The sequence below is a fragment of the Anguilla rostrata genome, chromosome 3, assembly GCF_018555375.3.
Source record: "Anguilla rostrata isolate EN2019 chromosome 3, ASM1855537v3, whole genome shotgun sequence".
NCBI classification, from domain to species: Eukaryota; Metazoa; Chordata; class Actinopteri; order Anguilliformes; family Anguillidae; genus Anguilla; species Anguilla rostrata.
Window position 1 is genome coordinate 64,476,208 of NC_057935.1, and position 13,770 is coordinate 64,489,977.

The 13,770-nt window shown below is 49.5% G+C and overlaps 1 protein-coding gene across 4 annotated transcripts in view; it reads right to left on the minus strand.

Annotated features, from left to right (window-relative positions):
• Positions 1-369: 369 nt before the first annotated feature.
• The window catches only part of LOC135251673 (protocadherin-19-like), a 60,301-nt gene continuing 46,900 nt past the window's right edge, over positions 370-13,770 (minus strand). For all 4 annotated transcript variants that reach the window (XM_064329331.1, XM_064329328.1, XM_064329329.1 and 1 more), the window contains exon 5: positions 370-3,106. In XM_064329331.1, the coding sequence (XP_064185401.1) occupies positions 2,529-3,106 (578 nt within the window). In that variant the 3' untranslated portion in view covers positions 370-2,528. The remainder of the gene's footprint in view (positions 3,107-13,770) is intronic.

The following is a 13,770-nucleotide window of genomic DNA, read 5'->3' on the forward strand; positions in this document are numbered from 1 at the left end:
AGAATGAGAGAGCGGGGATGCCGGTCCCTGCCTTGAATATAGACGTTATTGGACACAACAATCATCAGAGTACATACATTGTAATACAGTTTTCAAGGAAAGTTTTAAGGAGGTATTCAGATCATATCTTCAATTTTAATGAATTACTGCAAGACAAAAGATTGTTTTAAAATGGATAATTGCAATATGTGGAACTTTGGGGTCAAGCTCATTAATCTACAACAATGCACACACAGTCCTCCCCTTCTTTCTGTCATCTCTTCCTCTCTTAACACATGCTTTTTGTTTAAAGCCATTTGATAGAAAATTAATAAGTATGTAATCCTGGAGAAAGAAACCCATTTAAAAAGACAAGGAGACAAAGTGGAGAACATTTAATAGTTTAATAATAAGCAGCTGTATACATTCAGTGAATATTCCAATTTTCATGTTGCCAGAAGCTGTTGGTGAGACCTGTGAGACATTCAGCTACAAGTCCTTCTTCATTATAAACTTTTTATCCATTTTTCCAAGCTTTTACCAAGTGGTTTATATTGCAAAGCAACCCAAAAAAAACCCATTTGCTAGTATCATTTTGCAACACAATGATCCTCCTGACCGTACTTGCATCTGATGAACGATTCCAGTAAATGTTTAGTTTTTTTTTTTTTTTTTTGGGGAGGTGGGTTCTTCTCCCTGTTCGAACTCTTGATTCAAAGAAGGAAAAGAGTCACAGCTTCTGAGCTAAGCATGTCTGTTCTCATTTTTACCATCTTCATTTTCACAGCTATGTTTTGGGACCCCAGGTCCAGTACTAGGAGGCCCCTTTTAAGACTCTTGGAGAAAAGAAGGCTCCAAAATGTGTGGAATCGAATCATCAGCTTGCAAGACATTCTTATCCTTTACTTAAATATTAAGATTAAACCACCGACTTTGTTATGTTGTCATATTTTGTTTGCATCTTATTTATTTTTTGGTTTCTTTTGCTATCTCACTCTAAGCTCATTGAACTGACACACTACTGTTGGTGCTGAAGTTGCTTTTTTTTGTCTTTTTTTTCTTTTTCTATTTGCCCACACAGAAACTTGATGGCACAAGAACTGACCAATAAGAAACTCTTTTACAACAAGGTAGACTGCAAGTCAACAGTTGCCAGGGGTAACACAGTAAACAAAAAAACCAAGATCAATTTAAGAATAAAAAATAATCATAATTAAAAATCATAAAGGAAAAAAATGTTAATTTCAAGTATAACTTACTAATAAAATAACTACACAGCATTAAATATTCTCATTATACATTTTTAAATTATTTATAAAATATATTTTGGCATATATGTTTTTTTTCTTTTTGTGTTTGTGTAACAAACGCTACTTTAGCTTCAGTTGAACACCAATGTTTATTTTCTCCAAACAAAACGTTAAAGGGATTGTCACATAACAACAGGTTAAAAAAAAGATAATAGTAAACCCTATACAGAGTTTCACATAGCAAGACATGTGAGTGACGAACCCCTCTATCCTAGCCCAATAGTCAGAATTTCAAAAAAGTACAAGACCAGAGCACAAAGTTCTAGTAAACTGTGTCCAATTGGCTACAATCAAGAATGGGCACAGGAGATTCAAAAGATACAAGTGTTTTCTCAGTCTCCGTTTCGTCGGATCGATCTGTCCTTCCCGCTTAGGGTTTTCGGCGGACTCCAGCTGATACGAGTTCATTTAGCCCCCGCCGGTGATAAAAAATAAATACGGCAAAGACCTCACAGTTTTGCGATGCAGAACGTCTTCGGGGTAAGCAGTAGGCGGTTCTGGTATCAGACACATGGAAACTGTAAATAGGAATGAGATGAGCAGCGTACTTCTTCTTCTGCCCCCCCCCCCCCCCCATTCTTTGCATGATATATTTAGAGCAAAGTAGCTGATTGTAACAGAAGTCCGGGAAATTATTCTGTGACGGCTGTTGCATTTTGGGGTCTTACATCAACATAAAAAGGTCTACTTCAACATTGAACAATCTGGCAGCTGACACAAACTGCTAACCCAAAAAGGCCATATCAGAAAATACAAAAAGGTTTTTTTTTTTGTTTTTTTTTTTCAAAAGGCAAGTCTACTTTATATCCGTTGTCATGAGTGCTCCAACAAATCCGGCTGAATTTCACTTTTCCCCCTCAGAAAAAAAAGAGGAAAAAAGAAAAACACACTGACAAAAGTAGGATTCGGTCTAAGCACAACCCCACTACCCCTCCTTTTCCTGGACGGAGAAAATGAAGAGAAATTAGAGATATTACTGCTATAAGTACAAAGCCACGTCGAAGCCTTTTTGTTCTCCAGCAAATGTCTCAGGGCACTTGACTTCTTTATCCATCTCTGGATGACCTCTACGTTCTTTATGCTGTGCTGCAGGTCTCTCTCTCTCTCTCCCTAGTTCTCTCTTGCCCTCTCTCTCACTCGCTCTCATGCACACACACACACACTCACTGACACGTCCGAAGCGTGTGCGCATGAGCGTGCAGTCTGTGACCCCCGCGACCCCTGGTCTCCCCGTCCCCGTTAGAGGACGATGTCCTTCAGGCGCTTGTTGCCGGGAGACTCCTTGTCCCGGCTGTTCTGCAGGAGCTGGTTGATCTCCCGGACGGCGGGCTCGCTGTCCTTCCCCTCCGGCTGCCGCAGGAGGCTGTGGTTGGCGATCCTCTCTGCGTCCCTGCACTTCAGGGTGTTGTAGGCGGAGGAGGAAGAGGAGGAGGAGGAGGGCGCCTTGGAGACGGGGCTCTTTAGGTGGACCGGGGAGGTGATGGGGCTGGTGGCCTCCCGCCCGTTCCCCGCCTCGCGGACCGCCCCGTTGGCCTTGGGGCTGCAGACCGACGCCGGCGGGTCGCCTGTCCTCTTGGCCTTGGCCTCGCCCCGCTCGTGCTCCTCGGGCCCGTCCTTGCCGAAGGTGGCAAAAGTCCTTTTGGCGCCGCAGTCCTCGTAGTGCGGCACGTCCACGGTGGGCGCCTCGATGGACAGGGCGATGACGTTGCGGCCGTGCTCCGGCGACTTGGCGCGGGCGGGCACCCTGGGCATCCAGCAGCGGTCCGAGTGGCCCAGGATCCGGCACTCGTCCTGGCAGTGGAAGCCTTCGGTGGCGTCTGCGGGGGGGGGGGGGGGGGGAGGGGGGTAGACAGAGGGCAAAGATTCAAGCGTTAAACCCTTCTCCAAAACGATAGCTCCCTCCCTCTGACTCTACTTACTCATCAACACAGCATTTCCTCTAAATTGGGGATGTGAAACGCCAGGCCTGGTGGGCTGTCTGTGCGGTTTCCTTTCTATCATTAGCTAATTTAGGCCTTGGTAACAATGTGTGCGGAATCTTTAGTCAGTCAATGAAACGGGCCCTTAAGTGTTGAAAGGCGCTGAACATCAGTAGACTGTGGCCAGCGTTTGACTTTGAAATCCTCACTATAGACCCCGCGTGCGACTTGTGAGTGTGAAGATAATAAGGACTCTATCCCGACGGCCCAGGTTAATCTCCCTCATATCTATTTTAAAATGTCATTTGCTTTCTCTCTTTCATTTACGGAGCTGCCGCTGCCGCAGCACACACTCCTGGCAGCTTCTCATGTTATTTTCATGCGGCAGAAGATAGCGGCGGAATAGCACTGATGATCGAGGCACTTTTGCCGTATAAATTAAAGGGTGTTTTGTTAAATCAGAAGTACACTTCGCGGCTCGTGCGTAATTGCGGTTTTTTTGTTTTTTGCAGTGGCATGCGGATGAAAGGCGGGGTTTGTGCGGAACGAGTGATCGGTGAAATCGGGGGGTGAAAGACTCGAGGAAAGTCGCAGATTGTTTTCCTGCTTCGTCTTGCACTCTCTCCGGCAGAGTTATAAATACGTGATGATGTTTTAAAGCTGTTGTGAGTAATCTGAGTCTGTATTACCACTAGGGCTCTTCCCTTTGTTGTGTCGGAAGGAAGGACCTCCAAGCTGATTTCTGCATCGTTACAGGGAAATGAGGCAGAGCCCTCCCGCATGGATTGGAGAGCTGTTGTCCTCTTTTCCTTCTGTTTTTTACATTTTATTTTATTGAAAAGAGGCACATTTAATCATCTTTGAGAAGCTCCATTTAAAAAAAAATAAAATAAAAACAGTTTGCCGAAGCAGCTTTTTTTTTACCTCGTCTTTCAATTGCATACGTATTTCATCTTTGGCCATGTGAACAGATGGCCTCGCCAAGGACGTCCAAGATGGGTAGCCTGTATGTGTTCACGCAAACATGTGTGTGCATGCTTCAGGCAGCTAAGTCCAAAAGCGTCCACGGAGTAGCCAGGTTTGTACGCCGAGTATAATTAACAACGAGAGTCCTGTCGTGAAATGACAGCACGCTAACGTGTTTGGTTAAATATAGCTCCCGTACTACTACGGACTGCTATTCACAGCACAAAACAATAGTGAATGCGAAGCATGATTCACAGGCGTGAGCCAGCCTTTGTAGATGAATGGAGTGGTGGCCTTGGGTCCGCTATGGAATGAAAGCAGAGGCTGACAGACGGGCGCATGTTTTGTTAAACGTTAAGGAAGTTGGGGCCTCGGGGTCACAGAGACCCAAGGTGACAGGAAGGGCCTGCGGCCAGCCTGGCATCGACCCCGGCGTGCATCCACGGGTCTGGCATCCCCAGCTTGACAAATCACCCAATTAAAATTAGTAATTATCCGTTCCCCACCACCCACACCCCCCACCGCCTCCTCCTCCATCCTCCCCGCTTCACCCCCAGCCTACTGTGAGGGACACGTCCGCTCGGGGCCAGGGATCGATATTTAAAGATCAGACCCTGGCGTTCGGGGGCGCGGCCGCCAGCGCCGCCATCTTTAAACCGCGATCTGATGAGACGGACTGAGGGGCCGGCGGGCGAGCGCCCCTTTAGCACGGCCCTGTCAGGCGCCATCGGGGCCAATCAAAACCTGGCACTGGGTCAAGGAGCGGGAAGCGGCAGGGGGGAGTGTCACTGGGCTCGGCTAAGAGATTTGGACGTCGATATCTACATGAATTTTTAAGCGACAGGCAGAGATCGCTTCTGGATGTGGATCGCGTTAAATCATTGTGTGTGTGTGTGTGTGTGTGTGTGTGTGTGTGTGTGTGTTTCTTTCTTTAATGCGGGGTTCGGGGTGCTGGTTTGGGAGGTCAGCAGGTTTGTGCAGCACACCCACGTGAGCGTGCGTGTGCGCAAAGCATGCTAGGACGGCGCACAAAAATAGGACCACATGAAGAGCAAAAAATTGGGAAATGACGGGAAGGGTTCAAGTGGCTGAAATTTAGTCTGTAATTACCAGGCCTTGTGAACATACACAAGTCCTGAAAGGCCTTTTCATCACCAGTCGTCAATGTTATCACCATGGAAACATGGGTAAACCTTCCTGCTTTCTGCACAGAGAAAGAGAGGGAGATGGAGAGACTGAATCTGACTTGCCTACCTGCCTCCGCACCCATTTTCTCCGAGACTAAACCTGTCAAACGTCAGTTCTTCCATTTTCAAGTTCCCACAATCCTCTCCTTTCCAAGGATTGTGGAAATCATTCAATGGGTGGCACATCTGACAGATTTCTATTAAATTCCAATCTTGGAAAGGTTGTGAGGGGAAGTGCTGTGCAGTGAACAGGGTCTGTTGTACCGGGAAGGACATGGAACATCCGAATATGAATATTCCTTTTTCCCCACCCCCATCCCAGTGAGGGGTCTCCTATGGAGTGATTGAGTTGTAAATGACTATCCTTCTGAAAGCCGGCGAAACGTCATTAACTTAGTGCTCTCGCTTCCTGTCTCCGCTCAGAGCTCACAACACACAGATGTTGCTCTCAAAGGTCTTCAGTAACTGCATTGCAAAAGTCAAATGAAAAATGCCAGGCCAAGGAACTCTGGATAAAAGAAAAACTTTTTTGAAAAAGGCAGGATCCTAATGCTAACAAACGGGGCAATTAAATGTTCTGCTCTGCTGACAGTTCAATTGGTCCAACTGGAGCACAGTGTCAATTTCTGTGACTGCCTATTGAAAGATCATCAGGAATGTGAGCCTGCCAATCAGGGCCCGGAACCGGCATAGAACACCGGAAACAGCATCACAATGGTGGGAAGATTCTCTATCTCGGTTTTAATACCCAATTACCGATTCAGCTCCGAGGAAAAGCGGAATGGTTTTGAATTAGGAATAAAACTCAAACAATATAGTGGGGGGGGGAGAATTCATGAGAATCCAAATCCCTCAACACAGCTGACGAATGTAATGCTTTGGTTTGATCAGAACTAGGGTTCAAAGAATAGGGGTGCCATCCGGGACTACTTTAAGTATGTGTGCCCAGATACATGTCGCGTTGGCAAATAATACGTATTGCAAAGTCCTGATGGAGTCTAACGTGTTCAATGCTTGTAGTTACCTGGAATAACATCAGTTCAAATCTGCAGGGTAAAATCCTCCCGTTTTTGCCTTCATCCAACTCCCTAAACTGCTCTAACTAAAAAAAAACAAGCATATTATCAAACGGAAATATTCTGCCTTAATTCCTTTGATGAAAATAAGGTGTCCTATGGCCACAGCGGGGTTCCTCAGCTTCCTCCTAAATGAAAGTCGCAGTTGCAGATGCCAGAATATCTACAAAGCAGTTTCTTTCCTCCCCTTACACGGCATCTTTTAGGATCCCTCTGCAGTGTACGTGTTTATGCATCTTCGCTGTTTTGCTTAATCTATCCGAGGGAGTAAAATTAGTGGTGGGCCGGGGCTGGGATCCCTGAACACAACAGGGATGATGGTTAATTTGAAGAAAAGATTCCAGCGATTCTTTGAGCCGTTGCCAGAAATCTTGTTTCGCTTTGGCAGCCACTGGTCTTCTCCCTTGTCAGGCTTGGAAAACAGAGTCGTTTTCCCCTCCAAATAACTGATAACTACTAGGTTGAAATCTGACTGTAATCCAGTAAAAGAGGATGGGGGGCACCAGGGGGGGGGGAGCTCTGAGAGAAGGTCACATGGGAGAAGGTTGTTTCCTAGAAGAAGAACAGTGTAGGGATCCTCAGTACTTCTAAGGATTGCCTCAATGGGATGCTTCCTGTCGGTGCTGGTTTTGGTCTCCATGACTGGAAGCCCCTTTTAAAATGACATCTCATATCTGGTGTATTAAAACTAAATTACAGATGAGACCAAAGGTTGCCAGATGCGGCTGTTAAGAGTAAGTTTCTACAATAATGCAAAGCTCACAAACCGTGTTTTCAATATGTTGACATTCATTTCTTGGCTTAAAGTGGTTCTCTACATTCAAAACAAGGAATATTATAGTTCTCTACCTTCCACTTATTGAGAATTTATTTACTACAGTTGCTCTCAAGATATTTTTTGAACCCCAAAATGAGGTTAATTCAGAGTTTACCTGCTATGTCATGCGTTTCATTTGTGATCATATGGTAACAGTCCTTCAGTATCACACAAGGTCTATAAATAAAATAAACGAAATTACTTGCAAATTGGGAAGGTCATCTGCAGTATTATAGGTTCAAAGGGGTCTCTCAGAATAATCATAGACTTTGCACAGGCAAAACATAACAACAAAGTTGAAATGTCTACTCCTTGTGTTTCCCTGGATCTCTCTTTCTCTCTCTCACATACACACACACACGCACACGCACATACACACATGTGCATGTGTGAGTACGGGGGCGACATAGCTCAGGAGGTAAGAGCGCTTGTCTGGCAGTCGGAGGGTTGCCGGTTCGATCCCCCACCCTGGGCGTGTCGGAGTGTCCCTGAGCAAGACACCTAACCCCTAACTGCTCTGGTGAATGCGATGCATCAATTGTAAAGCGCTTTGGATAAAAGCGCTATATAAATGCAGTCCATTTACCATTTACGTGCACACACACACACACACACGTACCCACACGCACTGAACTGACAATTTTCACTTTAGGAACGGAAGAATAAAACAACATTTCCGTTTCCTCGCAGGCTGCGGCTTTACTTGTAAGACGCGCTCTTTGTCTGCCCGTGTGTTTCTCTTTCCTTTCCCCCGGCGCTGTATCCAGTGGCTAAAACAACGTGTCAGCCGCCGATCTGTGTGTGAGAGAAACAAACAGTCGGCTCTGCGACGGAAAAGGGCATACGTTACTGCGGCCGACTCCGTTCCCTTTCTTTCCCTCTCCTTTTTTTTCGAGACGCGCCAGAGCCGGGCTCAGGAGGAGCGAGACACGATCGCCGCGGTAATCCCTCAACCTCTGGAGGACGTGACCAAGGCCCCCGTGCCCGTCAGCCGGGGCCAGGTCTAGACTTAATTCTGACAGAACTCTCTTGCGCGCTTTGGCTTACGGTTGTAGGTGTGAACTGTCACTAGCTCTCCTGCCACTCAGCGGTCAGATTGTCGCTGTCGAACCTCACGGCGTGCAGCACCGTCGAGGTGACACTGCAGCTGATGGAGCAGCCCTCTAAGAACAGACACAGCGCTGCTGGTCACTGCTGCAGTCTCTGCAGAGCTCTTCTGAATGGAAGTGGCATCGTCCCTGCTCCTGGGGCCAGGGAAGAAACGGTGGGACATTCGGGCTCAAACCAGAGCAACGGCCAGGCTGCAGTGGATTGATGATTCTGCATGGCCAGAGATGGGCTATACGGCAATAGAGACCCTCCACAACCCACCAGGGAGCGACCAGGCCCAGCCCCGTTCCCCGGCCAGACGCCTCATTTCTCTCTGTCATAAATGAGGCCTTAGCTCAAAGCACCAAGTCAACTGGGACCGCAAGACAGAGCGAGATTGTCTTTCGTTCGGCAAACGGTGAAGGAGCGTCTTTGCCGCGCCTGCCGGAGAAGTCCACCGCTCCCCTTGAGTCTCGCTCGTCCTCCTGCGTGAAGCTGACGCCCTGGTCCTTCTCTTCCCCCTCCCCCCCCCCCCCCCCCCCCCCCCGTCCCTCCGTCTCCATCGCGTCATCGCGTCCCCTCACCTGACTGTGACTTTGTGACGCGCTCCGGCCCGGCCGTGCGGGGGCATCTGTCTCCGCAGCCGGCTCCGGGCTCCGCGCGGCTCCCCCAGTCTCCTCGCGTTTAAATATTAATTAGAGGGGAAATTACTGCAACTCGCGGTCCTTGCAAAAGATGTCTTACGGGCGGTAAAGTGTTCCGTCGAGCTGCCTCCACTTCTTTACATTAGCACCAGTCGATTTGTCGGGGAGCGGCTCGCCATCTCGACCGCTTCGCCAGCGGTGAGCGCGTCTGACAGCTAATCGCTTCGGAGGAAGCCGCACGGCGGTTCTCTGAGAGGTAACGCTAGCCGACGGGGGGGGGGTAGCTTCTATTTGCGGTCGACACCACGCCGCCTTTTTTATTTCGCGAGAACTGCTCTAATTAATTGGCATAAAAGCCCGCCGTAAATCACGGAACATTCCGGCAGCGCCCGCGCCGCTGACCGTTCCGACGCGGGTCCCGGTTAGAGGAACGGATCGCCGGAGCGGCGTCGGTGAACGACGCGGAGGATTTTTAAACGGGCGCGAGCGAGCGCTGTCTATTTAACGGCTGCGCGTTGCCGCTCCAGATCTAAGCGCTCGCAGCTTTGTCTTATGAATCACGCCGGCGTCCGTTGATGTACAACAATAGCAGCGCGGGCCAATGGGCTGCTGTTGTGATGATGTAGCGATGAACACCGCTCGCTGTCACGGCGACACGCGGGCGCGTCGGTTGTGTTCGGCTCACGGCTGAGAACCCGGCTCTGCTCGCATGCAGCTGTCCTACAGAGGGAGGGAACACGGAGTACTTCTTGTGGAGAGGATGTGGGGGGGGGGGGGAGTGGGGGAATGGGGGTAGGGGGAGGAGAGTTTAAGCCACATTATGCTATCAAACAGGTGGGCGATTTGTAGGCTTGCATGAGGACACCGCAGATATCTCCTCTAGCCCGGAGCGCTCTCAGCACTCTCGTCCGACAGATTTTGAGAAGCGGAGAGGGACAGCGTTCCCCCGAGAGAGGGGTGATGCAGGAGCCGGGTAAGAACCGGCAGCAAGCGTCCGCGAGGAAAGCAAACAGCCGCGGCGCCGAGCGGCCGCTGTCCCCGGCGGGCGAGCCGGCCGGCCGGCGGCGAGAGTCAGGACGGGGCTTCAGAGAGCCGCCGGCCGTGCGCTCGACTCCTCTGGGTTTCGTTAAGCGCGGATCACCACAGAGGAAGCGGCTCCGGCAGGGGCACGCACACCACGGGCGCCCGTACAGGCGGGGCAGCTCGAGGGCAAGCGGCTCAAGCGCGCCCATGCGGTCCCTGGCCTCCCCCCCCCCCCCCTCCCCTCCCCAACCCGCCACTTCTGTCCCGATTCCTCGCGGTGGAAATCTTGAAGTACGCCGCAGAGCGGACATCTTCTTCTGCGGTTTTACAAGCTTGGCAGAGCCGCTCGGGTACTTCGCCCGCTAAAGCCCTCAGACTGTGAATGAAGGACCAGGACAAAGAAGGCAGTAAATTGTATCTGCAAAGGGAAGGAGCCATTTAGGCAGGGGTAGAGGGAACGGGCCGGGGGAAGAAGAGCACTCACTGATGATGAAATGATATGAGAAAGGCACATTGCTGAAGTACCGTTTTTGAATCTCCAGGGCCCTCTTTGTTTCGGGAGGCCTATGAAGTACGTTTCGTCATATTTTATTTATTATTTTTTAAACAGTATTTTTTTCTCTTTTGCTTCGAATCAACATCCTGCCATCGGAGCATACACTAATATGCCAGGGCACGTTAAATAATGAAATAATCCACATGTGACCTATTTTCAGTCCCTGCCCTCCATGGTGAAGTCTCTTTGGGGGATCTGTTACTTACACATTTTCAAACACAAATACTGTGCATTATAATGAAGAGCTATGGGTTGTATTGAAAGATCCCATTATAGCAGGGCTGGCTCCAGGCTTCTCTCTAATGATAATCAGCTATGACAAACAGACCACAGACATGTCTTTATCATTGATCAGTTCACTTACTTGTATATGTAGTATTAAAAGGGTACTGCTGAAGGCATGTCATATTCATTTTATGTGAGTGCACTGCAGTGCAAAGCAAATCTCACTAAATCGCCTCATCTTAACCCTTTACAGAGTAGGTTTTTAGGAATGTTTTGTGTTTCTTTCTAAATTCCAACTCCAGTTTTCTAGAACTCCATTGCTGTCTATTACTGGTAGTTTCCTGTATTAGAATGTTCAGTTAAGAACACAAACCTGCCAGCACAAACCTGTTATGTACACAAAGCTGCCAGTTCTTTATATTATTCCGGTATATTATTTTTGTCAGCTAGGGTAGTATCCTGTCACTTTCATATGGATGGAATTGCAGGATGAAAAATTGTGAAAGAAGATGCAAGTTCATGGATTTGGAGAAATTGGTTTTGAGCCTTTGATTAATTCACATGTCCAGTGGTTTCTTATCACTGTGCAACTATAAATCAGTTTTTTTTTTTTTTCAACCGTTTTCTTAAACTCTGTAGAAATGAATGCAAATGCCCCAGTGTCAATCTGCCAAAAAACCCCACCTGGACTTGTATCTTGTAACCGGAGCTCCAGAAATCAATGCGTCTTGCTCCTGACAGCTAGGCCACAGACCCCTCCCCCAGAACGCCAGGCCCTCCAGACTTCTCCTCCTCGCACGATGCCGCCTGTTTGCATGGAGCTGCTACATAATTAATGTAGCGTGGCTCCTCGCGCAGGCCTCGAACGTGCTACCCGCGCCGGCCCGCGCGTTTCACATTCCGTTTTATCTCGCCGCTCGGGCTGCCGTGTTCTTTTCCTCCCCCCCTCCTCCTTCTCCTCCTCCTCCTCCTCCTCTTACTCCATTTCATCCTGTTATTTTTCTCTCCTTTTTCCTGCTTCTCTTTAACAATCTATGGAAGTGGGACAATGCGAGACGCTGGCATTGTCGGGCGGCTGCCCATGCATGCAGAAGCGTTAGCGCCGCGCCGCGGCGTCCCCGGGGAGGGGGAGGGGGAGGGGGGGCACCGCTGTCCGACGCCGTGGCCCCGGCGCACAGCTGCGGCAAGCGGGGCGGTCGCTCGGCAACCCCCCCCCCCACCCCCCCAGCCAGGTGGAGCCGCAGCCACTGTGAGATGTGTAATGACTCCCTCCACAGCCGTCTAAGCATAGAAACACAGTGTGAGATTGTTTTGACCCTTTTTGCGCGCTGCAAAAAAAAAAAAAAAAAAGGGGTTTTTTTTAATTTATTTTTTTATTGTTATTACTTCACTTCTCTCCCAGGTGGAGACGAAACGGCGGAAAAATTCCGAACCAGCCCTGGCCCGGCGGAAAAATTTGAAAGGGAGTAAAAGAATATGCGGCTAATACGGAGGATATGTGAGGGTGTTTTATTTCCTTAATTAACAGAGGCCGTTCTGTTGGCGGGGGCGAGGCACGCTGCATCTCTCTGAGGCTCGCGCTCATTCGCAAATGAAAAGGCCTGCTGTGCGCGGAGCTCACTATATCACCGCTGCGGAGCGGGGCTTCGCCGCCCGCTCTACCCACAAGCCCTTGCAACGGGAGAGGCGCAGAAGGGGATTGTCCCCCAGCCGCAGAAATCCCCTACAACAGAAATTTCCGGTATCACCTCGCGCAGCCTGCAAAGGGGAAACTAATGAAGCTGAAAGATGAACCCACCCACACAAACACACACACACACACACACACACATCTTTTAAGATTTGTTGAACACGGCCATGGGGGGAAAGGGATTGGGGGGGGGAGAGGGGGGGCGCGGTGGTGTCAGGGTGGAGGGGATGGGAAGGCCTCAGCCAAGCGCGATGTGAGGCTGTGCTGCTGCTCGTAATTGGATTTCCCCCCAGCCCTGGTGCCAGCTTGAGGTCGCACGCTAGGCTGTGGCATTAAATGCCCTTATGCGTGGCGGGCGGGGGGAGGGGGCAGGGGCGGGCATCGCCGCGAGGCAGAGCCGGGGGGAGCGTGGCAGAGGCTCAGAGCCTGGGGCGTCACGGTAACCCCTCTGCGGCTCAGCTGCAGTTCAGCCTGCCCTGGGGGCGCCCCCCCCCCCTCTACCTGGCACCCAGCATCCCCCTGCCGCAGCTGGGGAACACCCCGTCCTGGAGGCAGTGCTGGCGTGCGCCGCCAAATACGCGGGACGAGGGGGCACGTGTCAGTCACGACGGGCGGAGCACTGGGGTTCGTCAGCCAATCGGGGCTGCGGAGAGGAGTAGGGGGAGGGCCAGCAGCCTCAGCAAATCGTTTCAGTCTTTTCGGCAAATGTGTGATTGTGATTGACTGACTCGCTTGTGCACTTTCCCCTAAACCATTTTCAATACAGCCCCTCTGCTAGTTATTTATTAAAACAACAACAAATAGTGTTTTTTTTTAATCGGAATATAGTTCTACTGCCTGAATTGAAACTTGCACAGCATCGATATTTATTGTGTCGTGAGGTACATTTTTTTTTTTTTTATATCCACCTGCAGCCACAGCTTGTATACACGTTCTTACCTTCTATCATTCTATACGGCCAGTAAAAGTCCCTCTCCTTTCTACAGTGTGTGCCATTATTTTTCCCATTACCGGTGGGCCCAAGGCACTCAGGCCTGACGGTCATATTTAAGTCTAAAGAAGCCAGTTAAGTACTTTGTCGACACCAACCCTTGAATGTACGCAAGGCTTAAGTACGGTTCTATTAGCTTAGCGTCTAGCCGTAAACATGGAACATAAGTGGGCTAGATAGCCAGTGAAGTCTAGCTTGATACCTGCAAAGTAAAGTGTGCACTGGAAATTCAGAGCCTAGCCTGCATGGAGGGTTGTTTTTTCTTTTTTTGTTGTTGACGACTACATATATACAGTAT